At 58.4% G+C, this 16,019-nt stretch overlaps 1 protein-coding gene across 2 annotated transcripts; it reads right to left on the reverse strand.

The window, feature by feature from the left end:
- Positions 1 to 1,490: 1,490 nt before the first annotated feature.
- TAMALIN (trafficking regulator and scaffold protein tamalin) lies at positions 1,491 to 9,532 on the reverse strand. 2 transcript variants are annotated; one of them, XM_079937990.1, is made up of 8 exons: positions 9,225 to 9,532; positions 7,067 to 7,116; positions 5,407 to 5,461; positions 5,199 to 5,301; positions 3,953 to 4,046; positions 3,781 to 3,847; positions 3,141 to 3,207; positions 1,491 to 2,682 (listed from the first exon to the last, which is right to left on the reverse strand). In XM_079937990.1, the coding sequence occupies exons 1-8, from the start codon at positions 9,474 to 9,476 to the stop codon at positions 2,168 to 2,170; spliced, it is 1,203 nt and encodes a 400-aa protein (XP_079794116.1). In that variant the 5' UTR covers positions 9,477 to 9,532; the 3' UTR covers positions 1,491 to 2,167. The 2 variants fall into 2 exon arrangements, with proteins under 2 accessions (XP_079794116.1, XP_079794117.1); XM_079937991.1 differs by lacking the exon at positions 9,225 to 9,532 and adding an exon at positions 6,259 to 6,366 and having other exon boundaries at positions 7,067 to 7,118.
- Positions 9,533 to 16,019: the final 6,487 nt, after the last annotated feature.

A 16,019-nucleotide genomic window follows, 5' to 3' on the forward strand; every position in this document is an offset into this window, starting at 1 on the left:
GCTTGAAGAGAACTGCAGGGCCCAGATCCTGCAGAGCCTCGTGCAGGGCATCCCAGTACAGTTGCAGAGGTTGTGCACTGCACAGAGGCTCGCAGCTGCCAAATCGCTGGGCCCGCCTGGCTGCCGTCAACCCACAGGAAGGGATGCGTTTTTGTAATTTGTCTGCCCAGAGGGACAACACATTATGGCTAGGCCACGATAAAGAGTTTGGATTTGATTTTTTTATTCCAGGGGAAACCATAATGGGTTTTAAGCGGAGGAGGGTTGTGACCCAATTTCCTTTTTGGAAAGATCACCCTAACTGCTGTGTGAAGGGGTGGTCCAGGGGTGAGAGATGAAGCAGGGAGCCATTCAGGAGGCAAGTGCAGTGGTGCAGGAGGGAGAGGCCTCCCTCCTGCCACTTAGACCTCTCAAAACCACCCCTTGTATGCTGATTACTGCCAGGGAGAAGCACTCAGGAGGCTCAAAACTCAGGCCCAACTCTGCCACCTACTTTCTGTGTGACCCTGGACAGGTCACTTGCCCCGGGTCACCTCAAAGAAGGTGGTGACCACCTCTTGAAGATGCTTTGAGCACACACTGTATTTATCGAGGCTCTATTATGCGCTAGCGTTGGGCAAGAAATAAAGCAGTGAGTAAGACAGGAGAGGTCCCTGAGTCCTGCTGTATGGAGTGTATATCCTAACAGGGAAGGGAGCCAGGCAAAACCCAAAACCCATCCGGGTCGAGACAGTTTCAGAAGGGGGTGAGTAGTATGATGGAAATAAAACAAGGCTCTATCAAAGCAGAGGGTGCGACAGTATTTTAGACCAGATGGGACGGCCTTGGGGAGGCCAAGCTGAGTGCCAAAGGAGTCAGCTATGGACGGAGCAAGTGCAGAGACCCCAAGGGCAGGGCATCTGAAGTGTACCGTGGGCGAAGTGGCCAGAGCAGGGAGCGAGAGGGGAGGCAAGAAAACGAGGCAGGCAGGAGTCAGATATCCCTGCGTAAGAGCTGGAATCTTACACTAGGAGTGATGGGAAGCTTTGAGGAGTTCTAGAGCAATGAGTGACCAGTGACTGGGCCTGTCACAGGTTGGGTGGGTGATGGCTAAGGTCTCCTAAGCAGGAGACCCCAGACCCCTGGGAGAAAGGATGCCAAGCAGTTGTTTACACAAGGATAGTTCAGAAGTATAGAGGAGCCTTGACCCCACCAGTTGTGGTATTTGGGGAGGGAAGTTCTAGATACATTAAACACGAGACCCAAGTTCTGAAGGGGTGTGGGGCCTCTAGTTCAGGCCCATACATGTAAGTTAAACTCTCCCAGTCTGTTTCCCTGGCTGCAAGCTCCGAGTAAATTAGATGTAAAATATTGTGTGTGTGTGTGTGTGTGTGTGTGTCTGTGCGTGCGCGCGCATGCTGGGGGTCGGGGTGGTGGAGTCAGAGCTTGCCCGAGCCCAACCCTCCCCCTCGGGCAGTCACCACACTGACACAGATGCAAAAAACCGTCAATTTTATACAGTCTGTGGTTCAGAAGCAACAATATGCAAAACGGTGGAACAGTCTGTGCTGCCCCCATCCCCCCAAGACAAGCCCATTCCTGTCCCCCAAGGGGCAGAGGACCCAGGACCCCTGCCGGGCAAGACCCCACTTAGTTACAGGCTCCTGGGAGGGGCCAAGCCCTTAGGGGTCAAGGCTGGGAGGGAGAGGGACCAGCGCTGGTTAACTGGAACTATGTCTGTGGGGGGATGGGGAAGCGACTGGGCATAGGCCATTTCTCCCCAAGGCCAAGGGTGGGGAGCAAGTAAAGCTGAGGAGAGGGCTTCGTGGGGCAGGGTCCTCTCACCCGGAGAAGGGGTTTTCTTGGACACCCCACAAGGCACTACTGACCCAGATGTAGGATGGCACGCCCCATCTTTGGCCCCGGAACCTCTCCCAACCCCGAGCTCGCCTAGCTCTCCGTGCCCACCTCCCACTGTGGTTCTGGGGAGGAGTAAAGGGGCCTGGGGCTCGGGTTCATTCACCACTCTGCACAAGCCAGGAAGGCAGGCCAGCTGGGGCTGGCGAGGACCCTCTCCCGCCGCCTCGGGCTCCCGGAGTCTCCGCGGCCAGGCGCCCGCCCCCGCCCCCTTTTTGCACTGGCTGGAAAGAATAAATAAATAAATACCTTCCCCCGCCCGCCCCCGCCCCTACAGCTGGCTCTCCTCCTCCTCCAGGGAGCGGTTGAGTCCGGGGATGAACTTGAGCAGCCGCCGGCGGAAGCTGCGATACTTGGTTTTGCGCAGGCCGGGGCCGCACAGGGCCTGCTCGCGGGCCTCAGTCCAGAGAGCGCTCGGCGCGCCCACGCCGCCGCCGCCGCCGCCGCCGCCGCCGCCGCCCCCGGGGCCCGCGCACCGCACGCTGGCGCTGCGGCTCAGCACCGCCCGGGGCCCTGGGGTCGGAGCGTCGGCGGGGCCCAGGCCGGGCGCGCGCGCGGGGGGCGGGGGCGGCGGGGGCTCAGGCGGTTCAGCGCCCCCGAAGAAGCACGTGTGGTAGACGGCGTCGTCCGCGTCGCCCCCGGGCCGCCGCGCGCCGCCGCGGGAGCCCCCGGGGGCGGCCAGCAGAGGCCCGAAGGGCAGTGAGCCCGGGAGCAGGCCCGCACCGTACAGGCTGGAGCGCACGGACTCCAGCGTGTCATAGATGCTCGGGTCCTTCACCACGAGGCCTGCCGGGGCAGAAGACACGAGGGAGGGCCGTCAGAGGGCACGGGTAGGAGACCTCAGCTCCTTCCTGTTGACCATCTGTGTGGCCCTTGGGCAAGTCACAACCTTGAACCTCACTTCTCTTGTCTGTAAAACAGGAATTATACACTCAGATGCTTAGGAGGGTCACTTATGACACAAGAGCCACGGAAGGGGTCTGAAACAAACTCGTGGAGCCCTCCTGTTCCCATCTGTAAAATGGAGATGGTGCTATCTCGTACTTTCCTTCAGGGAACAACTGTGAGAATAAACTAAAAATGTGTGTGCATCAGCCTGGGGCAGCATTGCACCCAAAGTAGTAGCTCAACAAACCTTTCTTCACTTTGGAGGGGGAAGTAACCCACTAGTTCTGCGGGGGAAGCAGGAATGGGGGTATCAGTAGGGGTGCAAGTGGCCCTTCACACACCCCTAATCTACTCACCGTGCACCAGCCGCTGCTCCTGCACCATTAGGGACCTGTATTCTCCCCACTTCTCATACAGGGTTTGCTGTAAGAGACACGCCCCGCCTCACTGTCAGGAGCTAGCAAGAAACTAGCAGGAGGTGGGTACAGACTGAGGGATCAGGGAGTACACAGAAGAAACCTTAAGGTTAAAAGGAGGTTCAGGACTTCCCTGGTGGCGCAGTGGTTAACAATCCGCCTGCCAGTGCAGGGGATGCGGATTCCAGCCCTGGTCCGTGAAGATCCCACATGCCGCCAAGCAGCTAAGCCCGTGTGCCACAACTACTGAGCCTGTGCTCTAGAGCCTGCGAGCCACAACTACTGAGCCCGCGTGCCACAACTACTGAAGCCTGCACGCCTAGAGCCCGTGCCCCGCAACAAGAGAAGCCAACGCGATGAGAAGCCCGCGCACAGCAATGAAGAGTAGCCCCCGCTCGCTGCAACTAGAGAAAGGCCGCACGCAGCAACGAAGACCCAACGCAGCCAAAAAAATAAATAAATAAAATAAAATAAAAGGAGGTTCAAGCAGATAAACGACCCCTAAAAAAGAGTGCGGCCGGTAGGGGCAGGGGCTTGGGAAGAGGAGGGTGGCGACTGGACGTTATCTGGGCTGCTTTACCTTCAGGTACTGCAGACGAGCCTCCAGTTCCGCCTTCCGAATTGATGTCCCATACAGAGTTTCCAGTCTGAGGAGGTTGGGGAATCAAAGGTTAAGTGGGCCCACAGGGTGGGGAAACACTGAGAGAAGCTGAGCTCAGGAATCCCTCAGGGACCGCAGCACTTGGACGTACCTGAGAACGTTGCCAGACGCCTTAATGATGTCAACAATTTCCCGATGCCGGATGCCTTCCACGTTCAGGCCGTTGACACTAGCGATGGTGTCCCCTGCCAGGCAGAGAGGGGATCAGAATCTGCTCCACGGGGCATGTGGAAGAATTCCAGCCACCTTCGCCAGAAAGGGTAGGGGTAATGACCCCACAAAATTCTCCTGAACTCCCTACCCCCAGTCATGGTTCTGGGGAGATCGTGTCCAGGCCCGGCACCCCAGCAGAGGGGCCAAGGCCCTCAGACACCCACATTCTCACCTCACTCTCAGGAAGCTCTGTCCTCAAAGGCTGAGCCCTCCTAGCAAGCCTGGGCTGCCCCCAGAGCTGGTTATTTTGGTCCAGCCCACAGGCTGTCATGACACCCAGCCGAGACAGGAAGGGGGCAGGGTGAGAAGCACCGAGCTGGGAACTAACACCGGCCCCAGGCATGAGAAGCCTCAGCTCTGATACCCTGGGCCACTGCAGAGCCCCCTGACCTCAGGCAGAGCAAGGCACCATCTCCGAGGGCCCATTTCCCATCTGGAAAAGGGGGTGTGGACCCCTGCGGAGGCTACCATGGCGATTAGGAGGGAGGGTGGATGTGAAACTACTTTGCAAAGTTGCAATATACCACTTAGCTACCAGGGGCTGCTGGTAAATAGGCAGGGAGGTAAGGGCTTAGGGAAGGAAATGGTGCCAGGACTGGGTGGGGGTCAGTTGGCTGTCCCTTCCTGGGACTTGGGACTCTAGATTTGGCCAATTCGAAGGGTCTCCTACCAGTGGCACCATTTCCTTGTTAGAGGAAGTATCACAGGTACCCCAGTTTGGGGCCAGGTTGGGAGCAAGACAGACCCTGATTCTCGATATCAAGCAGATCTAATGGAGTGGTTCCACCCCACCTCCTGCCCACGCTGGACTGCCAGATCGCCAGGGGGAGGAAAAACAGCGGCACCAACACCTGCCATTTACCAGGCCCTGGCTCTGTGCCCAGGGGATTCCCTCACCACGCTGACGTGAGGACACGGTATTGCCCCCAATTTGCAGATGGCACTGCTCAGCATCACACAGTAAATGGCAAATTTGCCTAAGTCCAATCCATGCTTCTTTCTGGCCTTCTCAAAATAGGAGGAGGAAGGGAAATTGTTTTCAGAAGAGATTTCTTACCCCCTCTGCTTGGGAGTAAGGTCATACCCCTCTTCCCAGAGCCCTGTGTCCCGGGTTCACGCCTCACCTGGTGTGAGCCCAGCCAGCTGGGCAGGGCTGGACTCATGAACCCGGCAGACAAAGGTCACCATCTCCACGCGCTGCTCCTCCCGGTGGTGAAGGCCATAAGTCTGTAATAAACAAGGGGACCCTCAGCCCAGCGGTGGGGCGAGATCCATCCAGCCCTCTGACCAGCCTCCCAAGCCGTCCCTCCCTCTGCACTCAGCTTCTCCCACCTGGATCTCAAAGCCGAAGGTCTGGTTCTCCTCCTTCTCCAAAGTCAGCACTTTCCTGCAGGAGACACAGGGGCCATCTCATCAAGACTGTCAGGATTAAAAGGAGCTTGCCAGTCCCATAGCATGGCCCCCCGCTAAAGCTGGGAGTCTGCTCTGGTACATCCAGGCAGGGTTCCCTGTCTCCAGTGACAAGTCACATTCATCACAGGTTGTCGGAATGTCCTTTTCCCATTCGCAGCTGAAATCAGCTTCATTGAGCCACACAGCATCAACCCAGCCCCTGGTGGGGGAGGCACGGGGACAGCTGACCCCCAGAGCCGGTGGACTTGCTGAGTTTTTCAGCCACACTCCCAGCTTTCTAGTGAGCCCCAGAATACTACTTACTGATTTAGCTGAGGCCCCAAATTCGGCCACAGCCTGGAGCACCGTCCGCTGCAGAGCCCTGGGGAGAGGGCTGGCCCCACCCCCAGAGGCCAGTCACGAGGCTGAGCCCAGACCACAGCTGCTCCTCCCAGCTGCGGTGAGGCCAGCCCACCAGATGTGAGGGCTGGGGGGAGGGGAGCCTCGAGGCCGCCCCTTCCCGCACTGCAGGCCTGCCCACTGGACACAATGGTCTGGAGTAGCTCCAGATTCTCGTCTGCTGGGGGAGCCCAGAGTTTCCTCTGCCCACCCCCACACCCCCTTCCTTCCCGCCCAGCCAGAGGCAGAGTTAAAGCAGCCTGCAAAGGCCCCTTCAAGCCTCAGGGCCTCAGAAAGGCCCTGGAGACCCAGGCCTCTCAGTGCCCAACCTGACCCACATACCCCCCAAATGCTGAGCGGCAACTCCCCGCCCCAGCCTGAGCTCCTCCCTACTTTGAACGCAGGGCTTTCCCCCTCTACACGTATTGGGGCGGGAAGCAGGGTGACTTCTGTGTCTACTCCAGTGCTCTCTGGTTTTCTGGAAGGGTTGGCAAACTTTTTCTGCAAAGGGTCAGACAGTAAATATTTTAGCCTTTCTTTTCGAGCCCTAAATTATTTGACAGCCTCCGTCCTATACTGTTCTTTGTTTTTACTTGTACGACCCTTTCGAAATATAAAAACAACTCTTGGCTCAAGGCCAGTCTGGCCAGCGGGCCACAGTCTGCCGATCCAGTTTGGAAGAAGCCACGCCCAAATCAGGATGGGACCTGGGCAGAGGGGGGCCTGAGTCAGCACCTACTTCTGCCCTCACCTCAGACCCTTCCTAAGAGGCCACCACAGGACAGGACCAGCAGAGGACTGAGATTTGGGGTGCAGGGGCAGACAGACTGGAGCAGCTGGACGTAGCCTGGCCATGGTTTGGGCCCTCGGAGTTTGCTGGGCCGGGAGGGCTCAGGGTAGCCCCGAAGACTTCCTGCTTCCCTCCTCCCAGATCCAGATCTCTCCGGGGAGGGGTAACTGGCAGGGACTGGGGGTGGGTTGAGGAGCACCTGATGACTCAAAAGTCCCTATCTCCTTCCTCTGCCACCCCCTTCACACAGCCCACACCTCCACCTGCCCCTCATTCCTAGCAAGGGTGCTGTGCTGAGAGGGTGGGAGAGTGACTCCCCCCTGGCTGGGCTGAGATGCTGTGTCGTGCTGCCCCCAACCCAGCGCCTCACCCTTTTGGACCAGGGCAGGGGCTGCGGTAATGGTGACTCACCGCTGCTGTTCGGGACTCTGGCTGAGGTTCTTCCAGCGCAGTCCCGAGCCCTGGGTGGGAAGGAGAGTCAGGAAGGAGCAGGTGAGAGGGAGCTGCCCGGGAGCAGATGGTGAGAGCCCTCCTTTGGGGGTTTCTCACCTGGGCTCTGGCCCTAGACCCAGCACCCCACTTCCTGTTGCCTGTGTGTCCGGCCCCAGCTCCACACTTACTCTGGTGCCGGCGTAGCTATCTGCAGAGTGCCGCCACCAGCGCCATTCCACAGCTTTCTCCCTAAGCTCTATCCCCACAGCCGGAGGACTGTGGGGGCACAACAGTCTCCCGGGTTCCAGATGCAGGAACCTCTAAGCCCTGTGCTGGTTCCCAACCTGGAGGGTAGGGGGTTTCATTACTCTAGATAGAACAGTCTCCACCCCCAGGGTGCACGTCTGCGGCGGCTCAGGCCCCCTAGACCCCACAAGCTGAAGCAGGGGCTCTTCCCAGCTGTTATTCAAGGAAGGGCAGGGGGCCCCTGGGCTTGCCTGTGAAAACACTCCAGAGGCCCCTGGGCCGGTCAGGTCTCTCCTCAGTTCTCATTCACACAGAGTGGCTCGGGGGAGCCGGGGTCAGAGGCCCAGGTCTGGAGGGCTGGACGCTCAGCCTGAACATGGAAAGGCAGGGGACAGAGGGGCCCAGCCTCCTCCCTCAAAGTAGACTGTTTCAGGGACCAACTATGGATTCCAGCTGCAGGTGGCCAACTGTGCCCCGCTCCACCTGGGTCTCTCAACATTGCCATATATTTTGTTGCTTTCTGGGACAAAAACGAACAAAAAAACAAAACCTTGGATCTCAAACTTGTCCATAAGTCTCACTATACTTAAGGAGAGACATTGGGAGGTTTTTTTTTTTTTTTTTTGACATGGCGGATGACAGAGCTGAGGGTCCCTACCTCTTTTGGGTCCTTGAGAAACTAAAGCAGTCTCTCTCCCTCCCTAAATTATTGATCCTTGGAAGAAGCCCAGTGCCAGACCAGCCCTTGTCCTGTGTGCCCCAAACAGCCCAGGGCCTTCCTGGTCGGTGCCCTTGTTAACCCTCCCCCCAGGCTGCCCCAAGGCCAGGAAGAGAAGGAAGCCCTCCTTCTCCAGAACCAAAGATTGGCCTCAGGGGTGGGGACAGTTCCCAAATGGGCCAGGGAGGAAGGACTGGGCCGCAGAGAGAGACCCCTTTGTCTTTCCACCCGATTTTCATAAAATGCAAATTCTCAACAAGCTGTTCATTGTGTTGGGGGGAGCCAGGGGCCAGGGGGAGAGGAGGGGAGCTGAGCTGGGAAAGGCCACCAGCCCCCTCTCCTTAACCTGGGTCTTGAGTTCCCCTTTCTGAGTGCTCGGGTCCCCCTCAGGCCAGAGGAAGAGCCCTGCGCAGGGGGAGACTCAAAGGGCGGGCGCGGCCCGCATCCTTCCTGCCCCGCAGGCGCCCTGCGACCCCTCCCACCGCGTCCGGTCGCGGCTGACTTCCAGGGAGCGGTGGCCTCGAGCCCCGCACCTCAGACGCAGGGCAAGGCGGCAGGCCCCGAGTCCAGGAATCCGGGCGTCCCCTCGGAAGGGTCGGCGGCGCCGCACGCACTTCCCCCGCTAGAAGGCACGCGGCGCGTCCGCCGCCCTCCCCACCTGGAACCCGCAGACTCTCAACTTGACTGGGCGAGCGGCGGGACCCCAGCCCGAGGCCTCCCCGCTCCCACGGGAGAAGCCCGGGCGAGGCGTCCTGGGGACCTCGAGACGTCTGGACGCGGGGAGGCGGGGCTCGGGGGTGGCCGAAGACCAGCTAGGGCGAGGGGAAGGGGACCTGGGGAGGCGGCAGGAAGGAGAGCAGCGAGACGGGGCGGGGGCGCATGGGGAGTGGAGAGCCAGCCGCCAGGTCGGGGGCGGCGTGGAGCCGGGGTCGCGGGTATGGGGGATTGCTCCTTCTGAGCAGAGGATCGAGGGGACCCAGCAGGATCTGAACGTGTCCGTGGGGGATCAGCGGGCTGGGGAGGAATGGGGGAACTCGGGGACCCCAGGAGAATGCTGTGGGGGTCGGCAGGCGCGAATGGGGGCTGCTGCGGGTTGCGCGGGTCCTGAGGAAGGGACCCCGGAGGGTACCGAGAGCCGGGCGGGGGGCCGCGGGAGTTGGGGGGGATACGCACCTTTCGGCGGGGCAGGGTACCCCCGGACACGGCGAGCGCGCGATACAGCTCGGCCGGGTGATAGTCCTCCAGCGCCGCGTACAGCTCGTCCCCGGGGGTCCCAGGGCAGGCGGCTGCGGCAGGGGGGCCCGAGGCCGGGGTCGGGGTCGGAGGGGCTGGAGCAGCTTCCGAGTCGGGGGCCGGGGCAGCGGGGTCTGGGGTGGCCGCCGCCTCCTCTTTCTGCTGCAGCTTCCTGAGTCGGCGGAGGGTCATGGCTCCGGCGCCCCTCGGAGGCGGCGCTCGCTCCGCGCGGCGGGGCAGGCGGCGACTCGGGGATGCCAGCCGGGAGGGTGGTGTGTCGCCTCCCTTTATAGGCTCGGGGATCGGGGCGGGCGGGGAGCGGCCTCGCGGGGCCTCGCCCCCCGCACGGCCGGCTCCGCCCCCCCCCGGGGCGGGGGGGCCCAGCTGTCCCGGAGCCCCGCCCACAGCTCCCGAGGCATGCCAGGCTGGGGAAACTCTTGGGGACCGGAGTGCTCAATAGGGGGAAAAGCTAGCCTCAGAGGGGAGGGGGGTCCAGGGCATCGGGGGGCGGAGCATAGGTCTCCGTGATACCTGAGGGACGGGGAGCCTGTGAAGGGGCTTGTGCACGAGATTTGAAAATTTAGGGATGGATATCTTTGGAGATTCAAGCAGTCTGGCCGTGGAGCGACCGTAGGAGTCCTTAGGAGGAGGTTTGGAGGCCGCCCAGAGTAAGATTCTAGGAGACCCAAGAGGCTGCAGGAGACTTTAGGCAAGGAGAGGGAGGCAGGGGGAGGGGTGAGGTCCCTGATGGGAGGGAAGAGATGGCCCTGAACTAACTGTGCAGAAGCTGCTAGGGAGTGAAAGGGTCCAGGATTTCCCCCTTACCCAGCTGTCCCAGAAGAGTTCAAAGAGGCTGCCTCTCCTTCCCATGTCATGGGGAAAGGGAAGAGGGGGTAACCCAAAAAGTAGTAGACTTAATTCTGGCCTGTCCCCTCAGAAGGTCAGGAGTTGTTCCTCCTGGATAAACCTTTCCTCACCTCCTGATGTTGGAGCTCAGGTATCCTTTTCCCAGCCGATACATCCTTACTATGGGGGTTGACTCATGGCAGGGGATGTGACCGCGCTGAGTGGGTGCTCAGGGCTGGGGGATGGTGCTCAGCCATTATCTGACCTTTTTTGGGGAGCATCTTTCCCCCACCCCCGGCTGTGTTGCTGGTGGCTGCCAGGCCATGGGAGAGGTGGGAATGGCCCAGCTGTCGTCAGTGGTACCCGAATAAGAAGTGAGAGGAGGAAGTGGAAGGCCAGGTCTGGCATCTAAAGAGTGGCCAGCCACCGCAGGGCGTCAGCATCACAAGCTGGGGGCTCCACATCCCGACGTCTGCCACTGAACAGAAGCCAGGAATGTCCACATTGTCCCCTCCTCCAGTGTTCCCAAATCCGTTATGCCTTTCCAGCTGACATTTATTGTGCTGTGCACACTGTTCTGTGTAATCTTTTACATCTTCTACATCCATGAATGAATTCATTTGGTCTTTATAACAACTCTATGAAAACAGATACCATTATCATCCCTTACAGAGGAGGAAACTGAGGCCCAGAGAGGTTAAGTAACTTGCTTTAGGTCCCTCAGTGGCAGAGCTGATTCGTACCTGGGCAGCCTGGTTGCAGAGCTTGCAATCTAACCACCGTGTGATGCTGTCTTCCGCTGTTCTTCATTCACCCTGTGTTGAAGCCCTGCTCCGGGCCAGGTTACAGAGGCTCTTGGTCAGGTAGGGAGTGATACACGCACTGGTGCTGTGTTAGATGAGTGGCCTGCGGAGTACAGAGGGGCTAGTGGCCCAGCAGCCTGGGGAGACCAGGAAAGGCTTTCTGTCTCCTGTCTCTCTCAGTCCATGGGTCTGTCTCCGTCTTCTTGCTTCCTAGTCTCCTTGACTCCGTCTGTGTCTTCCCCACCCCCAGGCCCCTGGGGCCCCAGCCCCTACAGGAGGTGTGTGTGGGGGGTGCTTCTTCACCCTGCAGTGATTACACAAGTCCAGATGGCAGGATGCTCGTTGGGTGGGGGGCAGGGGGTGGATTGGGGACTGCCACGAACCAAGTGCTAGCTCCCTTAGTGCCTTCCTCTCCCTCCTCCCACCTTCCCCCTTGGCATCACCAAGTGGCCATCAGCTGAGGGGCCGAGGGGGCGTTGGTGGGGAAACACGGGACTCTATTGTGAAGCATTAGCACAGATGGACCCCTGGACCGTCTGCTGCCTGCTCCTGACAGACGGCATCTGCAGCGGGGGTGGGGATGGGGAGGCAGGCAAAGGCAGCAGAGGCAATGGTTTCTATCCTCCTCACTCTGTGCTTACTCATGCAGGGACCCTCAAAAGGGCATCTTGTAAGCTCTTCCGTACCGCCACCCCACCTATCCCAGAGGCTTACCTAAGGGACAGCTCCTCGCCTGAAACCTGGAGGAGCAGACACCACGGGTGTCACAGCACCTGTGTCTGCCAGCCCTGTTGAGACATTCCTCCTTCAGACTGACGTGGAGACAGACAGAGACTGCCCATCAGTATCCAGGCCAGCCTGCCTCCCGACCTCCAAGTCAGAGAACAGCACCAGAGAAGTGAAGCTTACACCAGTTTCCGCCTCCTGCCAGGCAGGGCACCCTAGAGAACCCCAGAGTAAAGGTGGGCCCAGGAGATGCAATTTCTGTCACGTTCATTGCATGATTTCCTCAAACCCTAGAACTTCAGAGCCGGGAAGGGCCCCGTGGGCCGGAAAGGACACCAAGTGGTCCAAGTCCTTATTCAACGGAGGAGGCGAACAGAAGCCCACCAGGGAGGGAAAGATGGTGGCAGAAGAGGCACTAGAAGCCAATAGAGCCCAGGTCTCCTGACTCTGGAGACTATTTAACTCAGCTGCTGGTAGCTCCCGCTGAGAGCTCAGAGACCCGCGCCTGCTTCCTCCTCCCAATCTTCCCAGTTTCTCCAGGGAGGTGATGGAGAGCCCAGGATGCCACACTGTGGGGTGGTGGTGCCCTCTGGTGGCCATGAGTCTCGGAAAATCTTCAAATCAGACTCCGAAGGGCTGTCTGGCTGGTGCTAGCCCCCCTCCTGGAATCCCAGCCAGGTTTAAGGAGCCCCCAGAGCTCCTCTCTGGCCTGAGATGGTCTGTGTTCAGCTGAGACCCCAAGCCCCGCTTCGGTCACTGCGTTCTGGAGTTTCACACCTGTTAGGAAGTTGTGTGTTTGTCACCCAGCCGCAGGTGACACTGCTCGGTGAGAGGGCAGACAGCTGGTGGGCTTCCTGCACACGTCAGACAGTACACCAGGCCTAAAGCTTTGCTTTTTCCGACCCTCCACGACTTCCTCCTGAGCCCGAGTCTCTGGTCTAGCATCTGCTCTCCTCATCCCATCTTCTGCAGCTCTCTTAAGGCTGGTGGTGGCGGGGGGTGGGGGGTAGGGGGGGAGGGAAGCATGCTGCACGCCACCTGGGGCCTCATATTAGGACACCTCCCCCTCTGTTCTCCTACCCCCGGAAGCCTCTTTGCAAAAGCCCCATGGCTCTGGCTCCCGCAGACATCTGCACTCAATCTGTACCTTATTCCTGAGCGTGTCCCGGGCTTTCAGAGTGAACTCTCCAGGCTTTGCTTCCTTTGGATCCAGCTGTCCTGGCCCCTGGCTCTCAGGGTAGGCAGGGCTTGGCCTGTGGTAGGGGCACAGAGAGCGGGGGCTTGGCTAATGGACAAGGCCTAGGTGAGATCCCTTCTCTTTGGGACAAGCCCTTGCCCAGGTACCTAACAGTCAACGGTCCCCTGAGTCCCGTCCTCGCCCACCTGCTCCAGCTCTAGGCTCCCATCAGGAGGTCGGGGCACTCAAGGCAAGAGCTCCAGAAGCCCAGGCTCCTCTGGCATCTGAGTTAATGTCAGGGCTCTTGCACAGTCATTTCATCCCAGGACTGGGGGGCTCACCGGTCCGCCGGGGCTCCTCTCTGGGTACTGCCACTGCTTCTGAGTGGAAGGTGGGAGGGTGAGGGCCTGGGACGGAGCCGGCTGTGTGGGCAGGAATGAGGGGCTGGGCCCTGGCTCTCGGATGCTGAGGGAGGCCTGGGCAGCTGGTAGGCAGCTGACTGGGCAGGGAGCGGTTGTTTTCCTTAATGGTTCATATTGCCCAACTGTTTCCACGGGCTCGTGTCTGTGTGTGGCACTGGGGTCCAGGGGAGCTCAGCAGCAGGGGCGAGGGGGAGGTGGATCCATCACAGCCCAAAGAGCTAATTCTAGGGGGTCTGAGAGCCGGAGCCAGGCGGATCTGGCCGTTTATTTGTTTTGGATACTGTAGCTTCTGAGTCTAGTCCCAGCCAGAGGCCAGGGACCATCTTGCCTCCTAGGTGGGATGGCAAGGTATCTCGGGCTTGAACAGGTTAGACTGGCAGGAGGGAGAAAGGGTCATCTCTCTAGTTTTCCTTACAGTATCCACAAACCACTTCTAGGACAGAGGGCATGTATTATCGTACCCCACCTCATTTCAGACAGGTACAGACGGCTAGGACAGAAAATGACAGCTTTTAGGGCCCCAGACTCCCCAGATCTCGTCTCTCTTGGCAAACACAGCTGCTCTGGTGGTCCAGCCCTGGTTCCTTCTCCCCAGGGACAGCATTGTACACAAGGCTGAGATCCTCCCGTGGACTCCACACTGAAGTCGGCTTCTCCTCACTGTCCACATCTGATCGCGCCCCCAAACTCTGCGTCCTTTCCACCGTCTCTCCCCGTCCTCCAGCTGTTCCTGCTCTACCACCTCGGCAATTACCTTCTCAAGTCAGCACTGTGTTCTCCCCCCCAGTACAGGTAAGATCACATCACTCCCCTGCTCAAAACCCATCAATGGCCTGTCATTCCTACAGCAGGAATGAAAAAAGAGGTGTTCATTCATGGGACAACTCCACATAAGCGAGCTGTTGAGAAGAATTTGGAGACCAGGTCGAGACCCAGGAGGAAAAACTACTGAGATCAGCAGTCTGAGGCAGTGGTCACAGGGGAAGCGATGGCACTGGTGGCTCTCGGGATACAGTCTTGACGGCTTAGCACAGCATGGCTCTAAGAGATCTCCTGTGTGCGCCCCTGGCTCTCTTGCTCTAGCCATACTGAACCTGTTGTTCTTGAGCAACGCACTTTAAAAAAATAATTAATTTCTGGCTGCGTTGGGTCTTCGTTGCTGTGCGCGGGCTTTCTCTAGTTGCGGCGAGCGGGGGCTACTCTTCATTGCGGTGCGTGGGCTTCTCATTGCAGTGGCTTCTCTTATTGGGGAGCACGGGCTCTAGGTGCGCGGGCTTCAGTAGTTGTGGCACACAGGCCCTAGAGCGCAGGCTCAGTAGTTGTGGCGCACGGGCTTATCTGACCCGCGGCCTGTGGGATTTTCCAGGACCAGGGCTTAACCCTGTGTCCCCTGCATTGGCAGGTGGATTCTTAACCACCGTGCCACCAGGGAAGTCCCGACACACTCTTTTTGACCAAATCTCCCTCCTCCCCAGTCAGCAGGCCAGTGCCTATCCCTAAATAGATGTCACCTCTCTTGACGCCATCTTCCTGTCTGTTCTGTGTTTCCAGAGGATTGTGTGTCTACCCCATCATAGCACTTACCTCAGTCCATTGTAATTACCTATTAACTAGTCCATTCCACCAGGCAGGGAGCCCCTGAAGGGCTGGCTTTCCCTAGGCACCTCACCTGAGCTTCCACGACGCATTACACACGGCTCTGTAATGGGACTTGCTAAAACCTGCTCTACTCTCGATTCTCTGTACAAATCCTCTCGGTCTCGAAGGGCAGTGGCCACAGCTTGTTCGTCCTTGTATTCTGCCTACTGCTTTACACACTAAGGTTGCTGAACTCGTGCTTGTTATTTAATAAGAATGTATTTAGAGCCCAGTCCATCCTATCGTTCCTTAAACCTTCCTATCCCATTATCCTCCATCCTTGGCCTCCAAGGAGCATTCCCAGGTGGATCCAGAGCCGTCTGCCTTATTCCTTAAATCCCACCCTGTCTGGCCATGGGATGCCTAACACTTTTCAGGGTGTGACGCCAGGGGTTTGGTCAGACCAGTCTGGATGTTCCTGTGAAGGTCTGATTGAGATGTGATCAACGTTTAAATCAGTAGACTTGGAGTAAAGTAGGTTAGGTTACCCTCCACGGTGTGGACGGGCCTCATCCAATCAGTTGAAGGGCTTAAAAGACTGAGGTCCCCTAAGGAAGAAGAAAGTTTGCCTCCAGACTGCCTTCAGACTCAAGACTGCAACATCAATTCTTCCCTGGGTCTCTAGCCTGTCAGCCTGCCCTGTAGCTTTCAGACTTAACAGCCCCACAGTTGTGTGAGTCAATTCCTTTAAATATCTATCTATCGATCGATCGATCTATCATCTATCTAATCTATCCAACCCTATTAGTTTTCATTTCTCTGGTGAACCCTAAGAAACCATTCCTGTCTTGATCTACAGCTCTCCCTCCCTCTCCCTCCCCTTCATTATGCAGCCCTCACATGTTCCTGCATGTCTCTTGAACTTTACTACTCTACCCCTCATTTTGTTTGGGTTGTATTTAGCAAGCATGTTCTCCAGCCTATAGATCAGAAGACATGGCCGGGGGTAGGGGGTGGGGACAGAAATTTAAAACGTGTGAAACAAAACCCCTAGTGATACACCATTAAATGAACGCAGGTCTCCTGGGTCGTGGGCCTTACAAAGGTGAAACGTTAGTAACCTTCAAGGGCACGTGAAGAGGTCCCAGAATTGCTGCCTTTCTGATTTTCAAAACGGTAAGGG

This window comes from Stenella coeruleoalba (assembly GCF_951394435.1).
Source record: "Stenella coeruleoalba genome assembly, chromosome: 11".
Taxonomy (NCBI): Eukaryota; Metazoa; Chordata; class Mammalia; order Artiodactyla; family Delphinidae; genus Stenella; species Stenella coeruleoalba.

Bases quoted from the DNA above. Each gene is read 5' to 3' on its own strand.
- TAMALIN (XM_079937990.1), bottom strand. From the start codon at position 9,476: ATGACCCTCCGCCGACTCAGGAAGCTGCAGCAGAAAGAGGAGGCGGCG. The intron at 5,302-5,406 runs GTGGGAGAAGCT...TGTTTATTACAG, and splicing joins CCTTCGGCTTTGAGATCCAG to ACTTATGGCCTTCACCACCG. The intron at 3,208-3,780 runs GTAAAGCAGCCC...TGTCTCTTACAG, and splicing joins CTCGTCTGCAGTACCTGAAG to CAAACCCTGTATGAGAAGTG.